The sequence below is a fragment of the Canis aureus genome, chromosome 7, assembly GCF_053574225.1.
Source record: "Canis aureus isolate CA01 chromosome 7, VMU_Caureus_v.1.0, whole genome shotgun sequence".
NCBI classification, from domain to species: Eukaryota; Metazoa; Chordata; class Mammalia; order Carnivora; family Canidae; genus Canis; species Canis aureus.
Window position 1 is genome coordinate 23542628 of NC_135617.1, and position 16785 is coordinate 23559412.

Sequence of the window (16785 nt, forward strand, 5' to 3'; positions counted from 1 at the left end):
GACATTTTTTTCAAAGACAAATAAATGGCTGACAAGATGAAAAGGTGCTCCACAGGACTAATTACCAGGGAAATGCAAGTCAAAATCAAAATGAGATATTGCCTTTTACCTGTTAGAATGACTATCAAAAAGACAAGAGATAAAAAGGTACAGCAGAGGGAATATACGCAATAATACTATGACTTTATTGATGACAAATGGTAACTACACTTAGCATGACGACCACTACATAAAGTATATAATTGTCAAATCACTATGCTGTACACTTAAAACTAATAAAATGCTATACGTCAACTATACTTCAACAAAATAAATGAATAAATAAAAAATAAAAAGCACCTGCCACACTTAGCAAGTAAACATTCAGTAAAGGTTGCTGTTATCACAGAGACCTTCTCTTAAAAAAAACAAGAACAACAACCATGAGATAACAAGTGTTGGCAAAGCTGTGGAAAAAATGAAACACTTGTGCATGGTTGGCGGGAATGTAAACTGGTGCAGCTACTATGGAAAGCATTGTGGAGGTTCCTCAAAAGCTTAAAAATAGAACTATGTTATGATCAGCAATCCCACCTCTTGGTATTTTTTCCAAGAATATAAAAACAGTATCTCAAAGAGATTGCACAACCATGTTCACTGCAGCATTATTCACTATAGCCATGATATGGAAAGAGCCTAAGTGTTCATTAACAGATGGATGGTTAAAAGTGACACAAAATATACATATATGCAACTGGATATTATTCAGCCATGAGAAAGAAGGATATCCTGCCATTTGCAACAACATGGATGGACTTTGAGAACATTATGCTAAATGAAGTAAGTCAGAGAAAGACAAATATTGTATGATATCAAATTTTATGTGAACTCTAAAAACGCCAAATACATAGAAACACAGACTAGAATGGTGGTTACCAGGGGCTGGGGTGGGAGGTCAGGGAGGATGAGATGTTGATCAAAGAGTATAAACTTTCAGCTTTAAGATGATTAAGTTCTGGGAATCTAAAATACAGCATAGTGATTATAGTCAATCATACTGTATTACATACTTAAAAGTTGCTAAGAGAAGAGATCTTAAATGTTCTCACCACAGAAAAGAGATGGTAATTATGTGACATGATTGATGGAGGTGTTAGCTAAGGATAAAGTGGTAACATTTTCCAACACATAAATGTATATAATCTATACTTATATATTTTAAACTTATACAATGTTATATATCGACTATATCTCAATAAAGCTGGGAAAAAAATATACGCAAGTAAGTTTTTTGATGTGTTTACTTCAACACAAAGGGCTCTACATTTCTCTATCTCCTGCATTTCATCCAAATCTATACTGACTGTTTGGAAAACCAATTTACCTAAAATGCTTGTGCCAACAAATCAGATATAAGGATCATATTTGCTCAAAGTTTTGAGAGATTTAATTATGGAAAAGGTTTCTAATTTGAATAGGTCATTAGTCTCTCTGTATAGCCCACTCTGATACATTTGAAAACATTTATAGCAACTACCCTTTTCAAAAGTTCTAATATCATGTAAACAGTGACAGTATTAATAATGTATGTACATATATCACCACCAGCTGTGTTTCAATGGTACAAAATATATTTGCTCAAGGTCCATTTAAATCTGAGACCTAGATGAATAGCAAACCTGAGTGCTAATTTGTTCTACTTATCAAACTTTGGTCAAGAAAATCCTTTCAGACTCCTAACTCTGGGAAACAAACTAGGGGTGGTGGAAGGGAAGGAGGGCGGGGGGTGGGGGTGAATGGGTGATGGGCACTGAGGGGGGCACTTGACGGGATGAGCACTGGGTGTTATTCTGTATGTTGGCAAATTGAACACCAATAAAAAATAAATTTATTATTAAAAAAAAAAGAAAATCCTTTCAAAGAATGGCCAAATTGTTGAGTAACGATGCATTACTCCAAGAATTGGTAACAACAAGATAAATACTTCCAACAGACTGATCAAAGAATATTAAACTATTTATTTTAGAATTTACATACCAGTGCTCGCTTCGGCAGCACATATACTAGAATTTACATACCAGAAACAGCACTGTCCAACCCAGCATATATGTCCAAAGAACCTTCGTCATTATTTTTAAGAGGAGAAGCTGCAAGAAAATCACATAGTTAAAACTGACTTTATGCACTTAATAAAATTTTTCTATTCCTACTCTGAAGGAAAATAGAGACTTTATTAGTCTTACACCAAAAAAGACAATTGTTTATACCAAAAAAGACAATTGTTTCTAAGTTTGGTTTTTTTTTTTTTTTTGGTTTATAAGTTTTTATACATCCTTATAAACAGAAAGATCTCAGTACACAGATTTATGACTCAGTACATAAGATTTAGGCTTAAAAATTCACCTTCAAAAACAAACTTTTCAGACAACTCCAATTCCAATAATAGAGTAGTTCTATTAGATCAATCCTCTTGTTGACCATAAACTCCAAGCCAACTATTACATATAGTCAAATGCTCTATCACTAGACTATTATTGTAGTGATTAGTTCCCATTATATACAAATATTTAATCATTATGTCCTACACCTGAAACTAACAGAAACTTATATGTAAATTTTACCTCAATTTGAAGGAGGAAAGAAAAGGTGATCTAAAAAACTAAAAAGCACCCTAAAGCAGTCAAAAATTGAAGGAAGAAAACACCTGAAAAAGCAAACCGTCTTACATGCGTTCCCTATCCCCTTTTATTACAAATTTTTATAGGATTGGCCCTAACAGAAGCCACAATAGACAAAGAAAACAGAAAACTCATATGGAAACCTCTAGTCGGGACACCTGGGTGGCTCAGTGGCTGGGCATCTTCCTTTGGCTCAGGGAGTGATCTTGGATTCCTGGGATCGAGTCCCTCATCGGGCTCCCTGCAGGAAGCCTGCTTCTCCCTCTGCCTGTGTCTCTGCCTCTCTTTCTGTGTCTCTCATGAATAAATAAATAAAATCTTAAGAAAGAAGAGAAAAGGAAAAGAAAAGAAAAAAAGAAAAAAAAAAAAAGAAAGCCTCTAGTCATAATAAAGAATGAGAGAAAAAATTTGGGAGTGAAAACAGCAACTAGAAACTAAGAAAGAAAATCCAGAGAGCCAGAGAGGGTATTCCCAAATTGTACCCAAATCTCCAAGTGACCCCCAAACTATATTAAGCAAAGGTTAGAACTCTAAAATGTCCAGCTAGTTAAGCATCTGAACAGAGTTTTCAGCTGCAATCCACCATAGGTAGGAGAGAAGTCTAAATTCAGCCAAGTTAAATCCTTGCTACAAGTAAAAACAACACTCTTCAGAACAATTCTAGCAGGGCACCCCGGGTGGCTCAGTGGTTTAGCACCGTCTTCGGCCTGGGGCAGGGGCGGGGGGTGGGGGTTGGGGGGGTGGGGTAGAGGGGTGTATCCTGGAGACCCGGGGATGGAGTCCCACGTCAGGTTCCCTGCACGGAGCCTGCTTCTCCCTCTGCCTATGTCTGTGTCTCTGCCTCCCTCTCTCTCTCTTCCTCTCTCTGTTTCTCATGAATAAATAAATAAAATCTTAAAAAAAAAAAAAATTCTAGCATAATCCAATGTCTCTAAAACATGAGAATTCAGTGTCCAGAATGCAATCCAAAATTACTGCATAGGAAATCTTGGCAAAGAAACAGAAACCATTAAAACAAAGAATGTGGTGTACCTGGCTGGCACAGTTGGAGAAGTGCACAACTCTTGACCTCAGGGTCATGAGTTCGAGCCCCACACTGAGTACAGAGATTACTAGAAAAAAATAATATAAGCTTAAAAAAATAAAAAGAATGAAAATTCCAAAACTGAAAACTACAATTTCTTTTTTTTTTTTTTTTTTTTTTTGAAAACTACAATTTCTAATTCAAAAAAATCCACTGAATGTGCTTGACAGTAGACAGATCAATATAAATTACCCTATCTGAAGACCAAAGAGAAAAAGATTTAAAACGAAATCAAACAAACAAACAAACAAACAAAAAAAGTCTTAGTGCCCTATAGGATAACGTCAAAAGTTCTCACATACTATATATCTGGAATCCCAGAAGAAAAGAGAGAATGGGGAGGAAATGATTCTAGAAGGATACTACAGGATATTAAAAGAACTAGAAATGATAAATGAGTAAATATAAAAGACTAATTTTTCTTAATTTCTTTTAATTCCTCTTAATTTTTAAAAGACACATAGAATGGTTTAAAGTAAAAATTACAAGCTTTGTATCATGAGGTTTATGACATCTTTAACAAAAAAGGATGTATGAGTTAAATACAACTATACATACAAGATTCTACATCTTAGATGAAAAGGTAGAAAAGAAGGATGTAGACTACAAAATGTTAAAGAAGTATAATAAATCCCTCGAGCAACCACTAAAAAATAATGCAAAGAGGTATATCCCAAAAAGCTAATATATAAATTAGAATAGAATTTTAAAATACATTCAACATTTGAAAGAAAGCAAGAAAATCAGAAAGAAAGAAAAAAGTGATGAGAAAAACTAAAAGTATTAAAATGATAGATTAAAATCCAATCACAATAATAAAGAATAATTTGGGGCTGATAAAATAGGAATAAAAACAGCAGATTAAATGAAAGTATTTTATCAATGTTAAATTTACTGAAATTGATAATTATGCTGTTGTATTTTTAAAAATCTAACTTTTTCTTATGAAATACACTAAGAAGTATATACATGATGTATGCAACTTACAAGTAACAAATACCAATTTTTTATTTCTTTGGATATGACAATATCATTACCACCTACTTTGGCAAAGTTGTTAATTTCATTAAATTTAAAAGGCCTGAAAGCATACAATTATAAGAAAGTTCACATTTAGGGGTGCCTGGGTGGCTCAGTGGGTTAAGTGTCTGCCTTCAGCTCAGGTCATGATCCCAGGATCCCAGGATCGAGCCCAGCATCAGGGTCCCTGCTCAATAGGGAGCCTGTTTCTCCCTCTCCCTCTGCCATTCCTCCAGCTTGTGCTCTCTTGCTCTCTGTCAAATAAATAAATAAAATCTTTAAAAAAAGAAAAAAAGTAAGTTCACATTTACTAAACATTTCCTATTTGCCAGGCACTCTGTTGTATTAATTCATTTATGTGTGAGAAGAAAGTTGATGACAGTGTTTTCAATGAGAATAAATTATTTTGTAATTAAAGAAATTTAGAAAGACAGTTAAAATAAGCTCTTACCAGGAAATACATCAAATAAACCTGTTCCATCACCATTGTCATCATCTGCTGCCATGATCCTATTTCCTTTTGACAGTCGCCATCTAAGGTATTAAATATATAAAGATTTTCCACTGTTAAAATCAACTTCACAATTCAGAGAATAAACCTAGCTTTAAGTTAAAAAGCAACTTCCAAATCTGGACACAATGAATAAATTCACTCTCTACAATCACTTCAAAAAAAAGTGCTTTGGGCAGCCCCAGTGGCTCAGCGGTTTAGCGCCGCCTTCCGCCCAGGGGGTGATCCTGGAGACCCAGAATCAAGTCCTGTGTTGGGCTCCCTGCATGGAGCCTTCTTCTCCCTCTGCCTCTCTCTTTCTGTTTCTCTCATGAATAAATAAATAAAATCTTAAAAAAAAAAAAAAAAAAAAGAAAGAGAAAGAGAAAAAGAAAAATGTAACTGGCCAGAATTGACTCAAGAAGAAACAGAAAACATGGACATACTTAAGATGATTAGATAATTTGATACAGTAGTTAATCTATTCACAAAGAAACTACTAAACACAAACAGTGAACTCTACCATACTTTCAAAGAACAGATAAAACATAATATATTCCAGACAACAGAAAGGGAGAAAAAGTCTAAGAGACAAATAATTTCATAAAGTTAGTACAGTGTAGACATCAAAAGTGGGCAAAAATAGGACAAAATTGGAAAATTACAAGACATGAAAACTATAGGCCAATCTTTTTTTATAAGCATAAAAACAGCCTTAAAAAATTAGTCAGGGGGGCAGCCTGGGTGGCTCAGTGGCTTAGCACCACCTTGAGTCCCGGGTGTGGTCCTGGAGACCCGGGATCGAGTCCCACGTCAGGCTCCCTGCATGGAATGGAGCCTGCTTCTCCCTCTGCCTGTGTCTGTGCCTCTCTCTCTCTCTCTGTGTCTCTCATGAATAAATAAATAAAATTTAAAAAAAAAAAATAGTCAGGGGCACCTGGGTGGCACAGTCAGTTAAGCATCTGACTCTTGGTTTCAGCTCAGGTCATTATCTCATGGTCATGACATTGAACACCACATCAGGCTTCCCACTCAGTGTGGAGTCTGCTTGAGATTCTCCCTCCCTCTCCCTCTGCTCCTGCCCCACACACACCAGCTCATGCTCTCTCGCTCAACTCTCTCTAAATCTTTTTTTAAAATTTACTGAATGCATCCAGCAAGATATTAAGCAAAAAACAAAAACAAGGGGTGCCTCAGTCGGCATCTGACTCTTGATTTCAGCTCAGGTCATGATTTCAGGGTTGTGAGATCAAGCCCCACATCACAGTCTGTGCTCAGCATGGAGTCTGCTTGAGATTCTCCCTCCCTTTCCCTTTGCCCTTCCCCCTGGCTCACTAGATACCTCAAGTAAATAAGTAAACAAAATCTTTAAAAATAAAAACACACTACAGACAAGTGAGCTTTATCTTTAAAAAGGAACAATGGTTTAACATTAAAAAGGCAATTAGCATAAGTACTGTCCTCCAGTTAATACTTTGCTTATACTAGGGATCCCTGGGTGGCGCAGCGGTTTGGCGCCTGCCTTTGGCCCAGGGTGCGATCCTGGAGACCCGGGATCAAATCCCACGTCGGGCTCCCGGTGCATGGAGCCTGCTTCTCCCTCTGCCTATGTCTGCCTCTCTCTTTCTCATGAATGAATAAATAAAATCTTTAAAAAAAAAAAATACTTTGCTTATACTATTATAAGCAAAGTATAAAGGGGCTTATACTATTTTATATGTATACTGGAAATGAATAATTCACATAAATGGATGATAGATGACAGGAACCATATTTTCCACTACTGAAGTGGGAGGTTACAGAAAAACAAGAGAACAAGCTAGAATGACCCCTGTAGCAATGGATTAGAGTTGAAATCATCAGTAAGAACTCCTATTTAATTTAATACAGATATTGATTACATATAGAAATATTTACAGTTATGTGTATATACATGCATTAGTACATACACATATATTTTTTTGCTCTACCAGCTGGGAGGGCCTAAAAAACACCTTGATGACAGTAAGCACACCTAGTATCCACATTTTGGCTTCTAATACTATTCTCCACTAAAATGGACCAAGACTCCTGGGAAAAGTGGCTGATTTTAAGAGAGGCACAGAAAATATACAAGATAAAAGTGGAGCATCTTCTAGTGCACAGAAGTAAAGAAGTGGGGATCCCTGGGTGGCGCAGCGGTTTGGTGCCTGCCTTTGGCCCAGGGCGCAATCCTGGAGACCCGGGATCGAATCCCACGTCAGGCTCCCGGTGCATGGAGCCTGCTTCGGTGCATGGAGCCTGCTTCTCCCTCTGCCTGTGTCTCTGCCTCTCTCTCTCTCTCTCTGTGACTATCATAAATTTAAAAAAAAAAAAAAAAAAAAGAAGTAAAGCAGTGTCCAAAAAAATTGATGAAGGAGGTGCCTGGCTGTCAGTTGGTAGAGCACACAACTCTTGATCTCAGGGTCCTGAGTGTGAGCCCCACACTGGGTAAAGAGATTACTAAAAATAAATAAATATACCTTAAATTAATCAATGAAGTTTTTAAAAATCTCCCTCAAGCTTAAAAACAATTGATTAAAGTATGTCAAAAAGGGCCACTGGAACCAACTGACAGCCCTGAAGAGCCCAAGCTGGAACAATTTGAGCAACAAATTAAAGTAGTATTGTATTATAACCCAAAGCATAAATATATCAGTCCATACTGATACTAGTAAATTAATAATGGCAGGGCTTAACAATGAGGAAACCTGTATCAATAGTCATAAATCATGTTGACAGGGGCACCTGGATGGTTCAGTCGGTTAAACATCTGCCTTCAGCTCAGGTCATGATCCCAGCATCCTAGGGTCGAGTCCCATGTCTATCAGGCTCCCCACTCAGTGGAGAGCCTGCTAGCTTGCTTCTCCCTCTCCTTCTTCCCTTCCCCCTCGTTCACGGGTGTGCTTTCTCAAAATAAATAAATAAAATCTTTATAAAAATTTTAAAAAATAAAATCTTTAGAGGTGCCTGGGTCCCCCAGTCAGTTAAGTGCCTACTCCTGGTTTCAGCTCTAGCCATGATCTTGGAGTCATGGATCAAGCTTGGCATCAGGCTCTGCACTCAAAGAGAAGTCTACTTGAGATTCTCTTTTCCTCTCCCTTTTGCCCCTCCTGCTTGTGCTCTTGCACTCTTGGGCTCTCTCTTTCCCTCTCTCCCTTGTAAATAAATAAATCTTCTAAAAAGTCTTTAAAAAACAATTAAGAAATAAATATAATTCACATATAGGAAAATTCATTATCAACGTTGGCAATTTTCCCCAACTTTATAAACTCAATGCAATTTCACCCAAACTTAAGAAGTTGACCATAAAATTCAAACTGAAGTGTAAAGGGCCTATGAGAGCCAGGACATTTTTTATTTTGATGGAAAGGGAGTAAGCTTTTTACTGAAGTATAACATAAATATAGAAAAAAAGCACAAATCATTAATAGACAGTCCTATGATTTTTAACAACCTAAGCACATCCATCTGACTACCATCCAGATCCAGAAACAGAGCACTATCAGCACCCCGGAAGTACTCCTCATGCCCCCTTGTAACCACTCCCAAATGTTGGCAAAAATGCATGGAGATGTGTACCACATTGCTGATGACTTATTTTGTAGAAGGACCTGCGTATCAATGGAGTGGGAGACAGATTCCAAATGAGGACACCATTAACAACACCCTAGAAGTACTCCTTATGTCCCCTTGTAGCCATTATCCTCTCCCAAATGTTGGCAAAGATGTGTGGAGAATAAGAGCATACACATTGCTGATGATTTGCTTTGTAGACAAAAGACCTGCATATCAATAGAGGCATGGGAGGTAGATTACAAATGAGGACACCATTAACTTTGGAGAGAAGGCATATATTCCTGGGCCTCAGGCAGAAGAGAATGGAGGATAAGACTCAAATTTCATTAGAGTCAAACAGAAGAAACTAAATGTCAAACCAAGGAATCTGGTCTTGAACTTTCAAAAACAGGAGCACTGAAGGTTTATGAGTTAGAAACACTGGTATAAAAAATGAAATGGAAAGATTAATGTGTGGAATGAACTAGAAAGTGTAGGAAAAGAAACTGGAAAGGAGGCTACTATGGGTCCACATAATAAAATAATCCAAGATGGAGACAGTGGGAATGAAAAGGATGTTTATGTGAGATATAATAATGGAAGAAAGAAAATAGGGTAGATGCCTGGATATGGGAAATATAAACAATCATCTTTTGCCTCAACTCATTCTCAAGCTACAAATTTCCATTATATTTGATTCTTTTCTTTAATCCACACTCACTTTCTTTTTTTTTTTAAACTTCTGTTTTCTTACCCATTCTTTTTTTTTTTTTTTAAGATTTTATTTATTTATTAATGACAGACACACACAGAGAGAGAAAGAGGCAGACACAGGCTGAGGGAGAAGCAGGCTCCATGCAGGGAGCCCGATGTGGGACTCGATCCCAGGTCTCCAGGATCACACCCCGGGCCAAAGGTGACACTAAACCACTGGGCCACCGGGGCTGCCCCACACTCACTTTCAAGTAGTCGCAAATTCTTAGCAACTTTATTTTTAAATCTCTCAAATTTAATGTCTCCTTTTCACTCAGTTATTCCAGTTTCTAATTATTTTTCACTTAAATTATTACAGTCTCCTAGCTAGTTTCCATACTACCAAAGCCTTTTTCCTTATAGCACTTCCTTTTTTTTTAAGATTTTTTTGAGACAGCATGCATGGGTGTGCACAAGCAGGAGAAGGGGCAGAATGAAAGGAAGAGAGATCTTAAAGAGACTCCACGCTCAGCATGGAGCCTGACATGAGGCTTCATCTCATGACGCTGAGATTATAACCTGAGCCTAAATCAAGAGTTAGACACTTAACCAATTGAGCCACCCAGGCACCCTTCCTTCAACCACTAAAGCAAAAATCCTGTAACGTCTAACCCGTGTTTCACTCCCAGGCCAAAAATATTTAAGAGCTACTGAAAACATTACTGTGAATTAAGCTTGTCTAGCACAGAACACAAGGCCTTTCCAGAAATATCACAACTTTTCTATCTCACATTGCTCCCCTCACCTACCGCATTTAGCCACATGAGACATTCTGTACTACACCATTAGTTTCTATAATGCAAGGTAGTACACATTATTGAGAAACAGAGAAATGATGTTAGTGTAATGTAGAAATTATATTGGTTCAGACACCATTCTTCCCAGATTAAAAGATTATGTACCATAAATTATAGCAGCCAAATGCAGCAAGCCTGGAAGGACTCTAGTCCTATGTTAATGCCATTACCCTAGATGTCCATCAGTCCCCTTTCTTCCTCTGATCTCAGTACAGCAACAGCCTTTGTCTTGCAAGGAGGTAAGCATGATTTTCTTCCTTTGTGGGGCACCCAAACACCAGGCAAAGAGCCAAAGCCATCCAGTCTGCCATTGCAGACTGTACTTGCAGTTCCTAAATTATGCCATGTACTTATTTTTTTTTTAATTTTCATTTATTTATGATAGTCACAGAGAGAGAGAGAGAGAGAGAGAGAGGCAGAGACACAGGCAGAGGGAGAAGCAGGCTCCATGCACCGGGAGCCCAACGTGGGATTCGATCCCGGGTCTCCAGGATCGCGCCCTGGGCCAAAGGCAGGCGCCAAACTGCTGCGCCACCCAGGGATCCCCTATGCCATGTACTTAAATCCACAATATCCTGCATCTTCTGTTTCTTTACCTGGACTGTTCATCCTCTTCCCAAACCCAACTACCATAATAGAGAAGCCCCTTTTCTAGAGACACAATCCTCATTCCCTTATTGTACTGACACACTGAACATACCATTACATTCGGCTACCTCCACTGCAATTATTTGCCTTCTAAAGTTGTTCTTAGACTTTAGCATACATCAGAAATACCTGGAGGAGTTAGAACACAAGGTTGATGGGTCCCATCTCCCAAATTTCTGACTCTGTAGGTCTGGAGTGAAACTTAAAAATCTGCATGTTTAAAAAGTTCCCAGGTCATGCTGCTAATCCAAGGACCACACTTTGAGAACTACCTTCCCTTTTTTTTTTTTTTTTAAGATTTTACTTTTAAGTAATATGTATACCCAACATGGGGCTCAAACTTACAACCCACAAGACCAAGAGTTGCGTGTTACACTACTGAGCCAATGAGGTGTCCAGAAAACTACCTTCCTTAGACCAGTGCTGGCCAACTGAACTTTCTATGACAATAAAAATGTTCTGTATATCTGAGCTGTCCAATATAATAACTACTAACCATATGTAGCAACATAAAATATGCATAATTTGAGTATAATCCTTTCCTATTGCTGCTCTAACAACTTTACACAAACTTAGTGTCTTAACACAAATTTATTATCTTTATAGTTTCATTTGCCACAAAAAGCTCACAGGAAAGATTTCACAGAGCTATGATTATTTCAACTTCAAAAACACCTAACTAGCTCTAAACGCAATTGGGCCCTTATAAAAATATATTTGAATGCTATCTTAAGGCAGTGAGGTCCTGGACATCAATATCTTCTTTTCTACCACTACAAAGCAAAATTTATTTCATTGGGTTAAATACTTGATAAGCTAACACAAGCAAACACAAACATAAAGAGTAAGTACTGCCACAAAAAAGTGTACCAAAAGAGTACCATTTCAGATTTATAGACTCCTCTGCTGCCACCTCAGAGTACTTGAAAATTAGAAACATTTGAACTAAAACACAAATCAGCAGTCAGCAACAAGATGCTAAAGTTAATAAACACATTCCTTTAAGTCCAAACTCACCAAGTCCAAAACCAAGAGAGATCATCTTCCCATCAACATCTGTCACCTCCTGACATGTCTACTTGGGTAGCACTTAGCATCCCCTAATAGTCTGCTGACTATTAATAGTCTGCTGAATATATAATGGTCTGCAATGTTTCTCCCATTTATCCTTGATCTTGCTATCTGCATTTTATTTTAGGCTCCACTATAGTTATCTAATTATCTCCTCTCTCCAAATACATGCCAAACACAACTGTTGGGTTTTTCTGAAGTAATCCTGCTCGTATTATTTCCTGCTCAAAACCTTTCCATTACTTCCCAATATCTACTGAATAAAGTCCAAACACCCTACCTTGATACATACTGATGCCTACTTTCTAGCCCCATCATTCACTGTCCCAAGGTTTCCAAAATCCCAAGGTTCAGTGAAAACAGGCTCCTGTTTGCAAACACAATCCCTGATACCATCTCCCCACTACATCTATGAGCTCACAAGCAAGTCTGGGTGTGAATACCTCTATATTAGAATTTCAGAAATCTCTTACTTTTTGTAATTTGAAAAGGCAAGTCAGGCTGTGGTTTTGAAATGGTCAGAAGTGCACATTTGAATACACTTTCCGTTAAATCTTTTTGATTCTCCACAGAAAACTCAGATCTGCTTATATCTCTGCTATAGCTCAGTCACCTCTCATGGTCTCCTGTACTGTTTTCATAGTCTTCTCTATTTTTTGTAAGTAATATTTTCTATACTCTTCTTGCTAGAGTTAAATTCCTGAAATCCAGATTTGATCATGATATTGTCTTGCTTTAAAAACCCTCGGTGGGGGGATCCCTGGGTGGCTCAGCAATTTGGCGCCTGCCTTTGGCCCAGGGTGCGATCCTGGAGTCCCGGGATCGAGTCCCACATCAGGCCGCCAGCATGGAGCCTGCTTCTCCCTCCTCCTGTGTCTCTGCCTCTCTCTCTCTCTCTCTGTGTCTATCATGAATAATAAATAAATAAATAGGGATCCCTGGGTGGCGCAGCGGTTTGGCGCCTGCCTTTGGCCCAGGGCGCGATCCTGGAGACCTGGGATCGAATCCCACGTCAGGCTCCCGGTGCATGGAGCCTGCTTCTCCCTCTGCCTATGTCTCTGCCTCTCTCTCTCTGTGACTATCATAAATAAATAAAAAATTTAAATAAATAAATAAATCTTAAAAAAAAAAAAAAACACCTTCGTTGGTTTCTTCCAATTCCTACTAGATGAAACCCAAGTAACATATCTGACTTTTCTAAAATGCAAGTCTAATCATGTTCCCTCCTTTGCTTAAAACTCATCAGTGCTTCCTGTTGATTTCAGATTAAAAAATAAATTTTGGGGCACCCCAGGTGGCTCAGCGGTTTAGTGCTGCCTTCAGTCCAAGGCATGATCCCGGAGACCCGGGATCAAGTCTTGCGTCGGGCTCCCTGCATGGAGCCTGCTTCTCCCTCTGCCTGTGTCTCTGCCTCTCTCTCTCTCTCTGTCTCTATGAATAAATAAATAAAATCTTTTAAAAAAAATTGTCACAATTGTGTTTACAAGGTCCAGAGTGACCTGGCCTCCGCCCACAATTCCAGTGTTAATCTGCATCCTACTTCCCCACTTCCCAGAAGTCTTTACTCTTGATCAAATTGACCTTCTTTCATCCCTGAACATGCCATTTGTCCCCTCCCACCACAGGGCTTCTGCAAGGAATGGTCTTTCCTCAATGCTCCTACCATCGTTTAACTTATTTCTAGTATTTTGGCTTAAGTAACATTTGAGCCTCCCTGGCTTCTCTCTCTCCGCTAGATCAGTCCCTCTCATATATATTATTATACCACTGTGTCCTTTCTCTATATGGCCTCTTTTCAGTTTATGATTACATTTTTTGTGGGAATTCCTAAAGAAATGTCCATCTCATCCAATGGACTATAAGCTCCATGAAGACCAGGACTGGCTCTGTTCTGTTCACCATTGTATCCCCTGCTCTCCGCACAGGGCCTTCCAAGTCAGTAGGTAATAAAAAAAAAAAAAGTATTTGTTGAATTACTGATATTCCCAATTTACTAATGACAACTCTGAAGTTCCTACCTTCGACAACAAGGTAGTCCTGCTTTTAACTCAAACAGAGAACCAAAGAAAACATGATGAATTATCTGTTGGACATGCAGGTGAAGTTGTCTAATAAAAAGCTGGAAACTGGAGTATGTAGCACAAAAGACAAAACCTAAGTGGTAGAGATCAGATTACTCTCTTGAAATCACAAAGGCGCTGAGTGAAGTAAGTCAGTCGGAGAAGGACAAACATTATATGTTCTCATTCATTTGGGGAATATAAATAATAGTGAAAGGGAAAATAAGGGAAGGGAGAAGAAATGTGTGGGAAATATCAGAAAGGGAGACAGAACATAAAGACTGCTAACTCTGGGAAACGAACTAGGGGTGGTAGAAGGGGAGGAGGGCGGGGGGTGGGAGTGAATGGGTGACGGGCACTGGGTGTTATTCTGTATGTTAGTAAATTGAACACCAATAAAAAAAAATAATAATAAAAAAAAAAAGAAAAAGAAAAAAAAAGAAAAAAAAAAAAAAAAAAAGAAATCACAAAGGCCCATGATTCTCCTGGAAGAGAAGGGAGAAGGAAGAGGAAGAATTATGTACAGAATTTCTTGGAAAGGGCAGCCCCGGTGGCTCAGCGGTTTAGCGCCGCCTTCAGCCCCGGGCGTGATCCTGGAGACCCGGGATCGAGTCCCACGTCGGGCTCCCGGTGCATGGAGCCTGCTTCTCCCTCTGCCTGTGTCTCTGCCTCTCTCTCTCTCTCTCTCTCTCTCTCCTCTCTGTGTATTCTCATGAATAAATAAATAAAATCTTAAAAAAAAAAAAAAAACAAATAGCAGTCTTTAAAAAAAAAAAAAAAAAAAGAATTTCTTGGAAAGAGGGGCTTATTCACACGGGCTCTCACCTTCCCCCAAATGAGTATCTCAACATACAAGGTGAGGTACTATTGACAGAGGAGTGTTACACCTATGCAAAGTGTGGAGGCAAAATTTTACATGTTGAGAACCATGATGATGAAAGAAAAGAGCTGCGAAGTCACCCAATTATTTTAGGAACAATTCCAATGGATTCAGATGTGAAGACGGAGCATATGAGAGAAAGATTACCTACCCTTTTGTGACAGGACAATGTCTTAAAAAGACAGTCTAAAGGAAATTTTCCTTAAAAAAAAAAAAAAAAAAAAGAAGAAGAAGAAGAAGAAAAGAAAAAGAATGAAATAAGCATTTGTAGAGAAAAACAGGAAAAAGTGAGGGGAGAAGGAGAGTATATTTTAAGGCTCATGGGAAAGGCTAAATCTAATAGAGCAAGAGCCCTGAAGAAAATGTAAAGGGAAAATAATAACAAACACTGCATATACTGACCACTATGGGCCGGGGCCTTCAATGTTCCAAATACATTATTTAAATCTTCCCGAAGTCCCATTAAGTATAACTATTCCTTTTCCCATTTTATAGATGAGTAAACAGATAACGAATGATTAAGAAACTTGCCCCAAGGTCAAACAGCCGCTACATGGCATTACTGGGATTAGATTCCAGCTCCTTTAAAGCCAAATGACAAAAATGAAGAATATTCATAGATGGAAAAATAATTTTTCATTGAACGGGGGCCACGTCTTGTGAAATGGGAAGAAACTCTAGAAGATAAATGGGGTGGGGGTTGGGGAATTCTTGCCCATGGGATTGGGGGAGGGGCACTGAGGAAGGGAAAGGTTTGGAGCTCTAGCTGCGGAGAATGGAGAAGATGAGGGAAAAATCTGCGAAAGACTAGGGGAAGAATCAGAGTCAACGCCAACTTGATCCCCGACGCACAAATCCCGAGATTCTGCTAATTCTACATGAACAACTGAGTTGGGGGCCGACTATGTGTCAGGTACGGTTCCAGGCGTTGTGGAGATGAAGGTAACTTCGCTGGATTATTACAGTCTCGAAAACAACCGACATCAATGACCACCTGACACTTAGCAAAGACCCATTCCTGCAGAATCCCATCCGAAAGCTTTGCGGAGTACATTCCAAGACAAGACGGGGGGAGGGGGAGGGGCGGGAGGAGCAGTCGGAAGGGCAGCTCCTACGTGCGCTCGCCCCAAGCGCCCCCGGATCCTCTCGAGGGACCACAGAGGGACGCGAAAGCAAACCCAGAAACTGCACCCGAGGCGGCGGGAACGCAGCGACCTGCGGGCCCCGGACACCGGGCGCGCCCCCCCCCTCCCCCGACTCCGCGGCTCCCTTCGACTCCTTGGCTCCCCGGACACCACCAGCTTCCGCTTGGGGCACTACCGCGCCATTCAGTCTCTTCCCCAACAGCCCCGAGCCGACCGGACCCCCACACCAACTTACCCGCCCTGCCTAGCCCGAGATAGCCGGGGCTCCCTTCTGGACACCGAGGTCTCCCTGGCATCTCCGCCAATGCCAGGGCGCAGTCAGGACGCGGAGGCGGGACTGAGCATCCATGGCCAATCAGACCACACGTAAAGCACGTCCCGGCGCACAGAACTAGTTCCCGCCTTTGGGAGGGCGGAAAAAAAAACCACGGTTGGCGCCAAACTCGCGTAGGCTTGTGCGGACTTTAAGAGAAAGAGGCGGGGCCTAAGCTGGGGGCGGGGCTTCGCAGCGGAAGGGGCGGGACCTCGGATAAATTAGGGGCGGGGTCTGGGGAAAGGTCTTTAATGAAAGGGAAAGTAAGCTCTGAGAAGGCCTTGTCTTTTA

General features: G+C 39.7%; 1 protein-coding gene across 1 annotated transcript in view; it reads right to left on the reverse strand.

The window, feature by feature from the left end:
* Positions 1 to 16542, reverse strand: part of CASP8AP2 (caspase 8 associated protein 2) — a 37327-nt gene extending 20785 nt beyond the window's left edge. Inside the window, exons 1-3 of the mRNA XM_077903065.1 lie at positions 16417 to 16542; positions 5213 to 5295; positions 2058 to 2126 (exon numbers count right to left, since the gene is read on the reverse strand). Of these exons, the coding sequence (XP_077759191.1) occupies positions 2058 to 2126; positions 5213 to 5267 (124 nt within the window). The 5' untranslated portion in view covers positions 5268 to 5295; positions 16417 to 16542. The remainder of the gene's footprint in view (positions 1 to 2057; positions 2127 to 5212; positions 5296 to 16416) is intronic.
* Between the last annotated feature and the right edge of the window lie 243 nt (positions 16543 to 16785).